The sequence below is a fragment of the Aspergillus eucalypticola genome (assembly GCF_003184535.1).
Source record: "Aspergillus eucalypticola CBS 122712 chromosome Unknown BO83scaffold_24, whole genome shotgun sequence".
NCBI lineage: Eukaryota > Fungi > Ascomycota > Eurotiomycetes > Eurotiales > Aspergillaceae > Aspergillus > Aspergillus eucalypticola.
In genome coordinates, this window is record NW_020290298.1 from 222,115 (window position 1) to 236,829 (window position 14,715).

Genomic DNA, 14,715 nt, shown 5'->3' on the forward strand with positions numbered 1-14,715 from the left:
TTGTCATTTATGTAAGACTGTATTGGTCGCAGAGTTATTATACTTTGGAAAGAGCGGTGGGTTGGCGGGCATGGCGAGTTCATACAGGCGTCATGCCTGCCAGCTCGGCAAGGGATTGAATACTGACCGAAAACGATGAATGTGAGCAAATACTCTGTGATTGCCCAGTGGGAAATATTTTATAAAGCTTCATGCACCCTGCCACAAAAACCAGTTCAAAAAGCCCAAATATCTTGCACCATCAGAATCACTTTCCCTTCTTTACTCTACGACATGTCATCCAGCGATACTGCTAGCAATTCTCCGGGCTGGACAACCGTCGACTCGCATGAATTCCACGAGAGTTCAGAAGATCAATGGACTCACGAGGCTCCTCCTCTCATCGCCATTGTTGGAATGGCTGCACGTCTGCCTGGTGGCATTTCATCCCCTGAAGACTTTTGGCAATTCATGATTGACAAGAGATGCGCATCCGCTCCAGTTCCTGCGGGGAGATACAACGTGGACGCCTTCCACGGGACTCCTGGCGTGGATACACAATCGGTAATTGCCAAGCACGGCTTTTTTCTTGACGGCGACTATCTGGGAAAAGTTGATACTTCCTTTTTCCATAACAATCGATACGAGCATGGGTTTGTAGACCCCCAACAGACTATTCTATCGGAAGTGGTTTGGGAGTGCATGGAGAGCGGCGGACAAGTCAATTGGCAAGGCAAGGAAATTGGATGTTTTGTAGGCACCTTTGGGGAGGACTGGCTAGATCTCACAGCGAAGGACACCCAAAACCTGAACCCGCTCCACGTCGTGGGGACTGGGGACTATGCGGCATCCAACAGAGTATCATTCGAATACGACCTCAAGGGCCCGTGCATGACTTGTCGAACTGCTTGCTCATCATCGCTTGTGGCTCTCCACGAGGCATGTCAGGCAATTGCTCTCGGCGACTGCCCTTCAGCGATAGTTGGAGGATCCAGCCTGATTTTCACTCCCACAATGACAACCAATATGTCGCAGGCTGGGGCATTGTCCCCTGATGGGATCTGTAAAACATTCGATGCGGAAGCCAACGGTTACGCCAGAGCGGAGGGAGTGTGCGCCTTGTATATAAAAAAGCTAGACGATGCCATCCGTGACAAAGATCCAGTCCGTGCAGTCATACGAGCGGTTGCGACAAATTTCGATGGCCGAACAAACCACATCACGGTCCCATCATCGGCCGGACAAGAGGCGCTGATCCGGAAGGCCTACCGCAAAGCTCATCTCGAAAACCTTGCAGAGACCGCGTTTGTCGAATGTCACGGCACAGCCACGCGGGTGGGTGATGTCGTTGAAACCACCGCCGTCGCCGATGCCTTCGGGCGCCATCCCATGATTATTGGAGGTGTAAGTTGGTAGCGGACTTGCAAATGTCTAGTTGCTAACATATTCGCTGGCAGGTGAAATCAAACATTGGTCACACCGAGGGCGCAGCAGGTCTGGCAGGCTTGATTAAAGCAGTTCTTGCTCTTGAGCACAAACAGATCCCTCCGAACGTCAACTTTTCAACACCAAACCCAAAGAGTACGATTCCATACTTAAGCCGCACTGTATAATTGCTTACCCGCAGAAGTTTTGTTCGATGAGGCAGGATTGACAGTACCTGTTGATGTTCTTCCTTGGCCAACTGACCGCAAAGAACGTGTCAGTGTCAACTGCTTCGGGGTCGGCGGTACCAATGCCCATGTAGGTCCCCCCTAGGCACTCGAAAGGGTTCACAGGCTCACTAGAAAGGTCATCGTGGATTCAGCGGCATCGTTGATGCCCCAAAAGGCAATAGCAGCATTGGAAACAAACAAAAACAGCCCGCGACTCTTGCCGTTGTCAGCTAGTGGCCCCAAGTCCCTTGATCAGCGGGCGATAGACATAAAAAAATACCTCTCCCGCCATCACGAGGCAGTGCACGATTTGGCTTATACCCTCTGTGAAAAGCGAGAACATCTTCGCCACAGGGCATTCGCAGTCACCGGTGGAGAGGTTCCTCTTGAGTCTATTGAATTTGTCAAAGCGGATAACACCAGAAATGGGCCAAGGACCGTGACATTTGCATTTCCTGGCCAGGGAGCTCAGTGGGCGGGAATGGGAAGCGAGTTGATGGAAAACTTTATGTCCTTTAGGAAGGACATAGAATACATGGATGGGGTACTGCAAAGTCTGCCCAATGCACCCATGTGGAGGATGCACGGTATGGCCCCCTCTATTCTGAATATCGTGTTGTGATTCCACTGACAATTGCGGGTGCCATCTTGAAGAGGAGCTGATCAAAACGGGCCCGGAGAGTGACATTAACCGGCCCGATATAGCACAACCTCTGTGTACCGCCATTCAGATTAGTTTGGTCAATCTTCTCAAAGCATGGGGAATCACTCCGGACAAAGTCATAGGTCATTCCAGTGGGGAGTTTGCAGCGGCTTACGCAGCCAACGCCTTGTCCATGGATACGGCAATTATATTGGCCTATACTCGCGGAATTGTGGCCAACATGGCTCCAGAGGGGGGCATGCTCGCAGTAGGGCTTGGCAGAGACAGCATCGGTCAATATCTGGGTGATGAAGTGGCATTGGCGTGCGAGAACAGTCCAAATAGCGTTACCCTCGCTGGAAAACGCGACCAGCTGGAACAGGTAGCAACTCGAATCCAGAACGAACAGCCCGACACCCTACTGAAGATGCTACCGGTTGAGCGAGCGTACCACTCTGGTAGGTCTTTGGGGATCAGTTTTTAGATGCAGTCAGCTCGCATGCTAACCAGTTCGCAGCATACATGGCTTCAGTGGGTGGCAAATATGAAGAGCTTACCCGACCGCACCTTGTCAACCCTCGAGATACAATGATTCCAATGTACTCAACGGTATTTGGAAACCTAATAGCAAGCCCTAGTGAGCTTGACGCGGCGTATTGGCGCCGAAGCTTGGAATCACCTGTCCTGTTCTCAACCGCTTTCCGGGCTTTGTCCTCATCCACACATGACAATCATCAGGTTGCGATAGAGATCGGATCGAACTCAGCACTTAGAGGGCCAATCCAGCAGATACTCCGTTCAATCAGCATGAGCTTCACATACTGTGCGACCATGAGAAGCAACGAAAGTAACCTTTCTCGCGTCCTCTCTGTCGCTGGCACAGCTTATGTCAACCATTTACCCGTCGACCTCCTCGCTGTCAATGAAGGCTATCAAGGTGAAATTCTCACCGACCTTCCTCCCTACCCATGGCAGCGCGAAGATATTCCCTGGGCAGAAACTCGAATCAGTAAACAGTGGCGCTTGCGCCAATTTCCACGCCATGAACTCCTTGGGGCGCGATGCTTGGAATCCAATGACTTCGAGCCCGCATGGCGGAATATTCTCAAGGGTGAGGAGGTCCCGTGGATCAACCACCATCGCATGATGGGCATTATTGTTTTTCCAGCCGTTGGATACATAGCATTGGTATCGGAAGCTATACGTCAGATAACAGGCTCAAGTATCTCTACACTAGAGCAAGTTATGTTCATGGAGGCCCTGGTCCGAGACGAAGAGGACATTGAAATCATGACGACAATGCGGAAGACCACAATGAATGCAACTATGGACTCTGACTGGTATGAGTTCACGGTTTGTTCCTATAACGGTCAAGGATGGACCAAGCATTGCTCCGGGAGGGTGAGGGGAGGCACGGACCAGCCCCTTCCATCAAGCACGATTCCTGAGCCATTTGCTCGACAGATTTCGTCGTACAGATGGTATCGCAGGTGTGAGAAAAAGGGACTCGAATATGGCTCCCGTTTTGAAGGTCTGCAAGATATCACCGCCAGTCCACTAAGGAATGCAGCCCGTGGGCGAGTGGAGGATGACCGCAAGCTCCACGACAGTTACTACGCAATACATCCAACGATCGTGGACCAATGCCTTCAAGTAATGTTGATTGCCAGTGACAAAGGCGTCTCGCACTATCCTGACAAGGCAGGCATGCCGTTGTACATCGACCGAGTTTACCTGGCCCCAGGAAGCAGCTCGATGCTAGTCGAGGCGACGACGACTGATCCAACAAAAGAGAGCCTGAGTGGATATTTCAAGGTGGTATCTGAGGCAACTAGTGACGTGGTCTTGGAGATGAAGGGCCTGCGCTTATTGCCTACACCAGAAGCTGTATTGGAATCGAAAGGATCAAAGCTTGCAACATATCTCCAGTGGAAACCGGACATTAGGTTTATGCCGGCAACCCAACAAGTACCAACACTTGTGGACCTAGATCAACAGAAAACCCAGACGTTGGCTATAGCGGGGATCCTTCTCATATTTGCAATGATGGAGGCTCTGGAGCCTCATGACGAGCTACCTCCGTACATGGCGAGCTATAGAAAACTCAGTATCGGCATAGGCAGGACGATACTCCAAGGGGAGTATGACCATATCCCTGGTATTGGAACGGTGAAAAGCATGGACAGGGAGCAGCGGACTGTTTTGTTCAGATCCTTGCAAGGACAGTTCCCCGAACATAGGGTTGAACGATGCTATAATGATGCCTGGCGGTATGCGAGTGAGCATCCGGAAAAATTGATAAATGGGGGGGTCTATGAGGATACCTCCCTCCTAGAGACCATCAAGGGCATTTTCGAGTGGAGCCTTGAACTATACAATTGGAAAGGTTTCCTGGGTCCACTAGCTCATGCGAATCCTGGTCTACGTGTCCTTGAAGTTGGAGCCGGGGCAGGTTCAGCAACAGTGAATATCTTGGAAGCATTGACCACCGAACACGGTGATCGTCTGTTTAGTCAATACACAGTCACCGACACTGTACCTGCGCTTGTGAAACAACTGGAAGAGCGTTTTGAAGGCGTGCCAAAGCTGGAGTTTAAAAGACTGGATATTACGAAGAGTGCAACAGATCAGGGCTTCACAAAGGAAAGTTACGATTTAGTGGTTGTGTGCAATGTCCTATATGAAACACCTATCCTCGGTCAGTCATTGGTGCACATCCGATCCTTACTTGCGCCTGGAGGGCGATTGCTCCTGTACGAGCCTTGCTCAGAGCTTCCACATTTTGATATTGTCATGAAACTTCTTCCGAATTCGTGGTTAGGCGTAGGCGACAATCAGGTTGATAAGACTCACGTTTCCGTGGAGCGTTGGGAGCAGGAGTTAGTCCAGGCAGGATTTTCTGGCCTCGATGGGTTCCATTACAATGCACCTGCACCATTTTACTGGCAGGCACTGATGCTATCAACAAATCCAACGGTCAATACCCCGCGAGAATCCATGAACCTACTCTGCACTGCAGAGACAAGATGCCAGGCATGGATACAGAGCCTGGCGGGCTGCCTATCCTCCGACGGCTATGATGTACATTGGTGTGCCTTTGAAGAAGATCTCCCGACCGAAAACGTCATTGCAGTACTCGACTTTGACAGACCATTCTTATATGACATATCCCAAGCTACTTACACTAAGATCCAGAGCTGGTTGGCCTCGGTGAAACGTCTCCTCTGGGTGACGCATTCAATGCAGATTGAATGCAAGGATCCCCGATACTGTCTGATCCTGGGGCTCACTCGCACATTGCGGTGTGAACTGAACGTCGATGTTGGCACTTGTGAGATTGACTTGTTTGACGAGGCTGCTCATCCGGTGGTAATGCAAGCGTACAGACAGCTCGGTACACCGATCGGAGGACAGACGATTCGCGATTTCGAATTCATTCTGCATCGGGGTGTAGGCCACACTGGTCGTGCAGCCATCACAAAGGTTACAAACCATCTCCATTCCACAGACCAGCAAAGGTCTTATCAATTAGACATTCAAACTATCGGTGATTTCAGCTCACTTGGATGGAGACCCATTTCTTTGGAGGAAGTCGGTCCACACGACGTCGAAGTCAAGGCCAGCTATTTGGCGCTCAACTTCAAAGATCTGATGATGGCTTTGGGCATCGTGGAGCGAACGAAGACAATGGATTTTTGTTTTGAGGGGAGTGGTATTGTCACTCGCGTGGGATCGGAGGTGACAACAATACAAGTCGGTGATTCAGTGGCCTTTTTTCATCCCCAGCCGATGAGAAGCCTTGCAGTCTTGCCAGCTGATTGGGTGATCTACCCTCCCAAGGGTGTCTCGCTAGCAGAAGCCGCAGCTATTCCCAGTGCTTATACAACCGCTATATGCACACTGCTAGGTACGGGAAAATTGCAGAAGGGTCAGTCCGTTCTGGTTCATTCCGCGTGTGGTGCAGTCGGACTGGCAGCAGTGCATATCTGCCAAAGCGTCGGTGCCGAGGTATGTAAAACCATCCAGCCCCGATAAACAGTGCTTTCATAACCAGAGAACCAGGTATTTGCCTCAGTCGGTAGCGATGAAAAGGTCGAGTATTTGATGAAGACGTTCGGAATTCCACGCTCGCACATTTTCGATTCACATAGTGCTTCATTCCTCTCCGGCGTCATGAGGGAGACTAATGGAAGAGGCGTCGATCTGGTGCTCAATTCACTAGCGGGAGAGCTTCTCCGGGCGTCATGGAAATGCGTCGCACCTTTTGGAAAACTGCTGGAGATCGGAAAAAGAGACATACTGGGTCATGGCATGCTTGATCTGAATGGGTTTCGGGAATGTCGGTCATTCTGCGGCTTTGACTTGTATAGTATAGCCTATGATGATTTCGACATAGGGAGGTGGTATGTCATGCGTGTCCCACTATTGTGACGCCTTCCATAGACTAACAAGTCATTAACAGGGCCTTTGAAACGGCTAACAAGATCATAAGTGAAACAACATACCGGCTTCCGCGAACAATATTCCAAGCGAACCAGGTTGGAGATGCCATGCGACAGATGCAAAAGGGGCAGCACATTGGGAAAATCCTTATTGACATGACTGACAATGAGAGCCAATTGCCAGTGCTCCCCGCACAGGCCGGGTTTAGCTTTTCGTCTACCTCTTCGTATATGCTTGTTGGAGGCTTGAGAGGCATTGGCCGGGCCGTGGTTCGGTGGATGGTGGAACATGAAGCTCGCAACTTCACCTTCCTTTCTCGGTCAGCTGGATATCATGAAGAAGATCAACAATTTGCTAAAGAACTGGAGAGTCAGGGATGTCGTGTGGTGATGGTGGCTGGAAGTGTCACAGATTCAGACACCGTTCAGCGCACAATCCAACAGGCGGAACGCCCAGTTGCTGGTGTTATTCAAATGTCAGCTATATTGAAGGTAAGTGTTATTTAAATCTGACGCGGTGTCGTGAGGTTGCGGATTGCTAACACGGTATCCAGGACCAACTTTTTGACAAGATGTCATACGAGGAGTGGACCACGAGCCTGGCAACTAAAGTCCAAGGAACTTGGAACCTTCACAATGCTCTGCAGGACCACTCAGTTGAATTTTTCATTGTCTTTAGCTCCGCAGTAAGCATGATTGGAAACCCAGGACAGGCTAATTACGCCGCTGCGAATTCGTTCTTGGATGGATTTGTACAGTATCGGCGAGGGCTAGGCTTACCCGCATCATTGGTCAGCCTAGGACCCGTCGACGAAATGGGTCTTATGTCACAGCAGCCGGACCTTTTGTCTAAAGCACGCCAAGTCTCCCACCATATGATGGGAGAGGGAGATGTGCTAAAGGCGTTCCAGCTGGCTCTGCTCTCGGCGAAAGATGGACCGTCTTCGAGACGCCCAGCAGTAGTGGTCGCAGGGCTCTCCCCGGCCGTTGTGACTAGCGATCCATGGCTCCAACAGGATGCACGATTTTCCAATCTTCCGAAAAGAACAGACATGTCGAACGCCGGGGGTGACGACGACGAGCAATTACAGCGGAAAGTCGCGTCAGTCAGAGACGACCCGACATCCCTAATCGACGGCTCGTGCGAGGCTCTGATCATCGAGAAGCTTGGGAAGCAGATCGCCATGCATAACGGACTATCCGAGGAACTGGGTGTAGACCAGTATAGTAGCCTTGAGGTAGATTCATTAATGAGCCTCCAGATAAAACACTGGCTGGGCCGTAAGGTGGAGGTGGAGGTTTCGCTTGGAGACATTATGAAAGCGAGAACGGTTGGGAACATCGCAAGGTTAGTCACAGAGTATCTCCGTACAAGACATGGGGTGAAGGAGAATGAAGGTTCCGCGGTTTAGTCGCGAAGGAAGGTCAAGAAACCCGGTGGGAAGATGAAGTATGTATGTGAGGTATGAATAGGGAATAGGAATCAGCATTTTCTTCTTGTTTGTTTCTGTTTCAGTCAGAGAATTGACAATTAGTAAATGTACCGGGACCCTAAGATCGGTCTCTAATCAGATTCGTGCATATTTACATGTGTTTATTCATCAGACGAAACATCAGAAGAGGAGTCCTCCGAATCCTTCGCAACCATCAACTCCATCCGTTCAAATACCCTGATGACATTCTTCTTCTTCGCCTTGACAGCCAAGTCCCGTGCCGTTCGACCACGATCATCTGGTAGATCCCCGGCTGCTCCGTGACCCAAGAGGAAGTAGACATCCTCTGCTAGCCCGGCCTCTGCTGCCATATGAAGAGCAGTCTGGCCGAACATGTCTCTGGCATGAACATCCGCCCCCCGATTGACCAATAACCTCATAACGTTGTTCTCCGACCCCACGGCCTTATGGAGTGGTGTCCGCTGATAATCATCGCGCATGCTGACGTCCGCTCCATTATGCAGCATATACTCCACCATCTTTCGACGACCCCGTTGCACTGCTTTATGCAGTGGAGTTTCACCCGAGAAGTTAGTAATATTGATGTCGGGAGATTTCTCCAGAAATAGCTCAAAGAGACCCCTGCGACCACTGGCTGCCGCAAAGTGTAGTGGTGTATCCCCGTTACCATCCTGTGCTTCGGCATCAGCGCCAGCATCCAGGAGCATGTCCATAATGATATCGTGCTGATGTAGTACTGCGCGATGCAGAGCCGTCATGCCGTCCTTCGCGGTGGCTTCTAACATTACTCCATGCTCTAGTGCGAGCTCGGCCAGCTCGACATCGCCGGCTGCTGCTGCAAGATCCAGGATCGTCTTCCCGGAGCCGTCTTGTGAGTTAATGTCCGCTCCTCTATCGACCAGCAGCTCGAGCATCCGTCTGCCCCTTCTCGTTCGGTCAAAGAGTACCAGTGATATCAATAGCGACAGACCCGGTTCTCCAGCCGGAGCATTAATGTTCGCTCCCTTCTTTATCAAATACTTGACCACATCGAAGTGGCCCCGACGGCCAGCCTGGTACAAAGGCGTGCCACATTGCTCGTACTTTCCTCCTGAGGAAGGCTGCAGCTCCATATCTGCTCCATACCGAACTAGCAGCCGGACGATATTCAATTGCCCAGACATTGCAGCCCACCACAGCGCAGAACGACCACCGTCATCAACTGCATTGAGGTCTACTCTTCGAGACGCCATCAACAACCGTACTACCTCCTCGGATCCCTTTTCGATTGCCCAAAACAATGGAGGCCTCCCATCCCCGTCCTTCACATCAGGGTCAGCATTAGCCCGAAGCAGAATCTGCACGATGACCTCGTCCCCTGCCTCCACTGCGCATGATAGTGGTGCTCTTCCTTCTGGATTCTTCACGTCGGGGTCTGCTTTTGCCTTCAGCAGCATCTGCACAATGATTTCATTACCCTCTTCGACGGCGCATGACAACGGTGCTTGTCCTTCTGGATTCTTCTCATTGGGGTCGGCTCCTGCTCTCAGCAGCAATTGCACCATGGTTTCATTTCCTGCTTCGACAGCGCACGTTAGTGGCGCTTTCCCTTCCGAGCTCTTAAGATTAGGATCTGCTTTCGCTTCTAGCAGTAATTGCACGATGACTTCATTATCAGCCTGCACCGCCGACAACAACGGCGGACACCCACTCGAAGCCACAGCATTGGGATCAGCCCCGGCCTTCAATAGCATTTCAACAATATCAGAATTGCCTTTCTCTACCGCAGTCGACAACGGGATCATGCCACCCTCATCTTTCACATTGGGATCTGCCCCCGCTTGCAGCAGTATATTCAGGATTGATGCACTATCTCTTTCGACCGCATATGCCAATGGTGTCTTCCCTTGAGAGTCCGCAGCATGGCAGTCCACCCCGACACCAAGCAATCGAGCCACAACGCTCTCATGGCCGCCCTCCGCAGCGGCACATATTGCTGACTGGCCACGCTTAGCGTCCTTTATGTTCGGGTCCACCGCGCCAGTGCCCAGGAGCAAATGGAGGACTTTGTCGTGGCCCTCGGCGGCGGCCCAGAAGAATGGCGTCCGACCTAGTTCATCCTTGCAGTCCAGAGTCACGCCAGGGGTACCTAAGAGAAGCGTGACAATGGTATCATACCCTTTGCTAGCGGCAAGGAACAAGGCAACCTCTAGTTTGTCTTTGGGGCCAGGTGGGGACTCGGTTTCGGCCATGATGGCGCGCACAATTGCAGATTTCGAGATGGCCGTAAATGGAAGGGAGATTAAGTCGGGTTGGTTGTTATTGTTAACAGAGCAGAAAAGTTTCCTAAGCTTCACGACCTTATGACATATTTCATTACAAACAAGCCTTTTTTTTTTTTTTTTTTTTTACCTGCACACAGCACTGTGTACTGATCGACGAGATAAATACACGAAGTGAAATGTGCGAATAGGGCGAACAAAGACAGAGACAATCAGGCAGAACAATGTGCCTTACCGCCGATTATTTAATGGTCTAGCACTATTATCGAGGGGCCAAAGAAAAGGCGTCGGAATGAAACCCACTCACTCACTCCAATCGTTCGCCCACTTAAACCATGTATGTACCCACTCAGGTTACCGACCAAGTGTAGTACTGGGGGTTACACACTGTGTGCAAAGAAGTCCGATAAGGAAGCAAAAGAGAAGCAGCAACATAACAGATACGAGAATAAGCCCGTGGGCTATCCGACAATTATGAATAAAGACACACACACACACATCCTTTTCTTCCAGATTCTCTCCTCCCCATCACTTTCCACCAAAAAAGCAACCTCATCCGTGTAGCACAAAACCACATATGCCACGTGTATACCATCCACTGGGTCTCCGATTCGAAAAAATTGGCCACCAACCTAACAGTGACATTCCCTGCTCTTACTCACAACCGGGAGTTGTGGGAATCTGCATTTGCCCATCATACTATTGATTATTATTATTATTATTATTATTATCATTATGGCTAGGTGGCTAGGATCGGGGGTGGAAGGGAAGAGAAGGGAAGGGGGGGGGGTTGGGATGTGGCCCGGTAACTATTGGATTGGTACTTTTTAAGTTCCTTCCCGCAACTCCAGCCGCTTGATTTGCTGGGGAGGGAGGGTCCACCAAAGTTGGGCTGGGTTGGGTTGGTTTGGGTTGCCGGTTTCTCCGCGTGGCGTTGCATAGAAGAAACTAGACTTAGCTTCGGTCATCATTATTCAGGAAGGAAGGAAGGAGGTTTCGTGTTTGTTGTTGCTACGGTGCAACTGCTTTTCGATGCTATGGTATTGATGCATGATGAAAATGGTTCTTGGTATGTCATAGGTCCGGGGTCTCTTAGCTTTAGCTTTATGTGGGTTGGCCTTTATGTAGTATAATTGTCCGGGGACCTCCTCCTGGGCATTGGGGGGGCGCTTGCTTGCCATGGTTTGGTTTCGTGCCACTGTTGTTTCCTGACTTATTACGATATGTTAATTGCAAGTTCCTCATTCCGGATGACGAATCCGATGGACACAATATTTTCAGCCTTGGGACTGTGGTGGGTATACCAATCGGAAAGAAGGTCGTCTACGGCATCCCGTTTGTGCGATTTCGAATGCCATATTGTCTACGACAACCAAGACGATGCCGCTATTCCTGGTATTGGGCAATTCGTTGGATAGTACAAACGGGAGGCAGCCTAAAGGAAGTAACGGGGCAAATTAATCGGAATTGAAGGGATCATAAGTATATACGATCATATGCATACAACGCAACGCCCATGCTATGCAACTTTCATCATTGAACCAATCCGCAAACGCCGCGCCCGCGCTGTGGCCAAGATCATATATAGGAAAATGCTGTCAGAAGGGACCTGCATTGTGGTTGCAGCCAAAATGGTAATAGCGAGCAATGGAATGTCAAGAGAAGGATCCCGGTCTTTCATCATAATCTTCAGGCTTGCTGATGAGCACCGGTGTAGACGCCCTCAAAGTCCAAGCCGTCCAGCATCCCGTTGACTCGATCAATCTCTCGAGTGAGATCTTCGATGTTCATAGCAAGACTGCTAACCTCATCGAACTTGCGGCGTCTGTTTGCATCCGCAATCATTTCTGATACGAAGAACTTCTGCTCTTCCAGTACGATCAGCCGCTCCCGAAGGGACTTCTCTTCGGCTTCCAGTGCGGAAACCGCGCTGCTGGTATCACTAGCGAGACTGGCATTGCTGCCGCTAGCGGCAAGATTGCCGTACTTTATCGACGCAAGAGCGGATCCCTGCCGTCGAGGGCCACCAAGTGAACCGTTGCTAGGGCTAGGGCTAGCGGGGGAGCTTGTGGAGTTAGACAGTCCCCCGTTGGGAGATGCATGCTTGAGGACTCTGGGTAAGGATTTGAGAGGGAGCATGTGAAGGTGGAGGAAATTGCTGGCTTGTTGGTATATAGCCTTCTGTAGTCGCTGTTGGGTGGGGGAGTCTGTCTGCATATCGCGAACTCGGCGAGCAGCGACGTCATATTGGGCAAACGAATCTGTCAATCGTTTTCGGACCTTTGAAGCCTCTGCAATCTGCGCAGAGGATGGAGGCCGCCTAGGATCTCTGTGAGAGTGAGTGGATGTCAGTGGTTGCTGGATCCTCTTGTGCGCTCATGAGCAAAGGAGTACATACTGCAAGGCCCCTAGTATCTTTTGAAATTTAGGGAGCAAAATCCGAATGCCTCTCTCGAACTGAATGAGATTCTCATATGCTCGCACAGCTGGCGGCTTCCTCATAATGTCGGCTTCGAAGTCTCGCCGGTCAAATAAAGTCGATCGGCACTCCTTACAGAGTCTGATATCGACGTTAATCACGCCCGTGTGGGGCGACTTCTCTGCTGATGTTTTTGCAACTATGTCCAATCAATAAACCGAAAGATAGGTAGTTTCGCAGATCTGACATACGAGGTGAAATGCTCAAAGGGACCTCCGTGGAACATGCAGTTGCTGGATCACCACATACGACTCGCCCGCAAGTCCTGCAGTGGTGTCTTCTGAAAGTGTAGCTGGTAAAGTCTTGCTGGCAAAACGGACACCGAGACACACTTGAGTCATCCTGCCAACTCACTATGGTTTGCTCAACGGCTTTTCGCTGATCACCCTGCCATGAGATTGACCACAATTTATTCGTGCTCGATTGAATTTGCTCCGCAGGCAAATTTGCAAGCAGCTGCGTCAGTCGTGTCAAGCGTTTCTCCAAGCGAGAAACTTCCAGCAAGTCCTTGTCGACTGTCTGCTTCCTCATCGCTTTGAACTCATTCATGCGGTCTCTCACCAGACCTGGAAGGAAGTTAATCTCATGCCAAAATTTTTCCTTCAATTAGAAGAGAGGCCTCACCATTGTGATCATTGTACCCCTCCCTCGACTTGTAGCAAGTTTCACAGACCCTGCACCATAGTCCCCTGACTGGTTCATGTTGGGCCGACCTGGATAGCTTCATCTGATACATAGTATGATCCTCACAAAACAGTTTTCCGCATTTGCGACAATTGACACAACCATTTGTAGCATTGAGTCGTTTTCCACACGACGGTTCCAAGCACACATCGTAAAGGGTGCGACCCTGCCAGTGATCCCTCGTTATAACGTCGTCCGGGTCGAGTGCTCTCGGGGGTTCAGGCGGATGCGCCGGGAGAGGCCCAGGAGGCCGACTTGGACCCGCAAAAGGATGTATATTCTCATTAGATTCGAACACGTCCAAGCCTTTGAGCTTTTGGTTTAAGACTGCGAGTGGCTGGAATCGCTTGGCTTTATCCATCTGGGTTTTGAACCAGTCCTTGACTTCATCTTGCCGATCGTCTTCCAGGTTCTGGTGGACGTCATCGAGGTGTCTGAAAATCGTGTTAATCGCATGTACAAAGGGAAACAGATTATCGCGAGCGTCAAGCGAGGTACCTATTCAATTGCAACAGTGTCACCTGTTGCTTTTGTCAGCATGTCTGGTAGTGATTGAAACGGGATCCCGATAAGAGACTTGTGTAGGACAGGTCATACCATCTCCTCACTGCAGATCGGACAGGCTAACTGAGCTCCGGCAGCTGCCGGAGCAGCAGGAATGGAGGTAGAACCATTTTCGAGGGAAATGCGCGACGTAAGATCCTGAGCTTCGGAGGAAACTTGCGATGCGGAGGCTTGTGAATTCAGGGAAACGCTGCTGGCGGACGGTGATAAGGTGAGATGTCTTGGATTGTTGGGCTGCGGAGACGGGATTAATGCCGATGGAGAACGAGCGTTCGCGGGGCCAAGAACACGACCTCCACCCAGCGTCCTCCGGGGCATGATGACTGGAATTTAAGAGAGCATGAGAATCGGAATCCCACAAGGGGTCACAGACCGTAGGATCAGGGGACTGGCGGATGAAAGGGGAGTCTGTGACTTCAGCCTTGCCCGGGGGTGGAGCTTAAGAGGGGGAGGGAAAGACCAAGAAGGGAAGGGAGCCGAGAGTGCCAGACAAGCACCAGTCCAGCGTCAGGAGTTAATCCGCAGCTTATCGCCCGCCCGCCGACAGATTGTAG

General features: G+C 50.7%; 3 protein-coding genes across 3 annotated transcripts; 1 reads left to right on the plus strand and 2 right to left on the minus strand.

Annotated features, from left to right (window-relative positions):
* Nucleotides 1-210: 210 nt before the first annotated feature.
* On the plus strand, nucleotides 211-8,131 carry BO83DRAFT_451838 (type I polyketide synthase; the record flags this gene model as incomplete). The annotated part of the gene is made up of 9 exons (XM_025536847.1): nucleotides 211-1,383; nucleotides 1,437-1,560; nucleotides 1,610-1,680; nucleotides 1,738-2,221; nucleotides 2,289-2,735; nucleotides 2,795-6,285; nucleotides 6,340-6,680; nucleotides 6,740-7,184; nucleotides 7,274-8,131. The coding sequence occupies exons 1-9, from the start codon at nucleotides 274-276 to the stop codon at nucleotides 8,129-8,131; spliced, it is 7,371 nt and encodes a 2,456-aa protein (XP_025385072.1). The 5' UTR covers nucleotides 211-273.
* A 401-nt stretch (nucleotides 8,132-8,532) lies between these two features.
* Nucleotides 8,533-8,859, minus strand: BO83DRAFT_273929 (ankyrin repeat domain-containing protein; the record flags this gene model as incomplete). The annotated part of the gene is made up of 1 exon (XM_025527065.1): nucleotides 8,533-8,859. A coding segment is annotated over one exon (327 nt), but the record flags the coding sequence as incomplete, so codon positions are not given.
* Nucleotides 8,860-11,869: 3,010 nt separating this feature from the next.
* BO83DRAFT_107397 (putative vacuolar segregation protein (Pep7)) lies at nucleotides 11,870-14,599 on the minus strand. Its single transcript, XM_025525903.1, has 6 exons — nucleotides 14,195-14,599; nucleotides 14,096-14,118; nucleotides 13,538-14,031; nucleotides 13,105-13,479; nucleotides 12,833-13,052; nucleotides 11,870-12,763 (listed from the first exon to the last, which is right to left on the minus strand). Exons 1-6 carry the CDS (start codon nucleotides 14,477-14,479, stop codon nucleotides 12,124-12,126), a joined length of 2,037 nt encoding a protein of 678 aa, XP_025385074.1. The 5' UTR covers nucleotides 14,480-14,599; the 3' UTR covers nucleotides 11,870-12,123.
* Between the last annotated feature and the right edge of the window lie 116 nt (nucleotides 14,600-14,715).

Excerpts from the sequence above, each read along its gene's own strand:
- BO83DRAFT_107397 (XM_025525903.1), bottom strand. The coding sequence starts at position 14,479 with ATGCCCCGGAGGACGCTGGGTGGAGGTCGTGTTCTTGGCCCCGCGAAC. Across the intron at positions 14,032-14,095 it reads ACACTGTTGCAATTGAATAG|ACACCTCGATGACGTCCACC; the intron begins GTACCTCGCTTG and ends CACGATTTTCAG. Across the intron at positions 13,480-13,537 it reads GGGGTACAATGATCACAATG|GTCTGGTGAGAGACCGCATG; the intron begins GTGAGGCCTCTC and ends ACTTCCTTCCAG.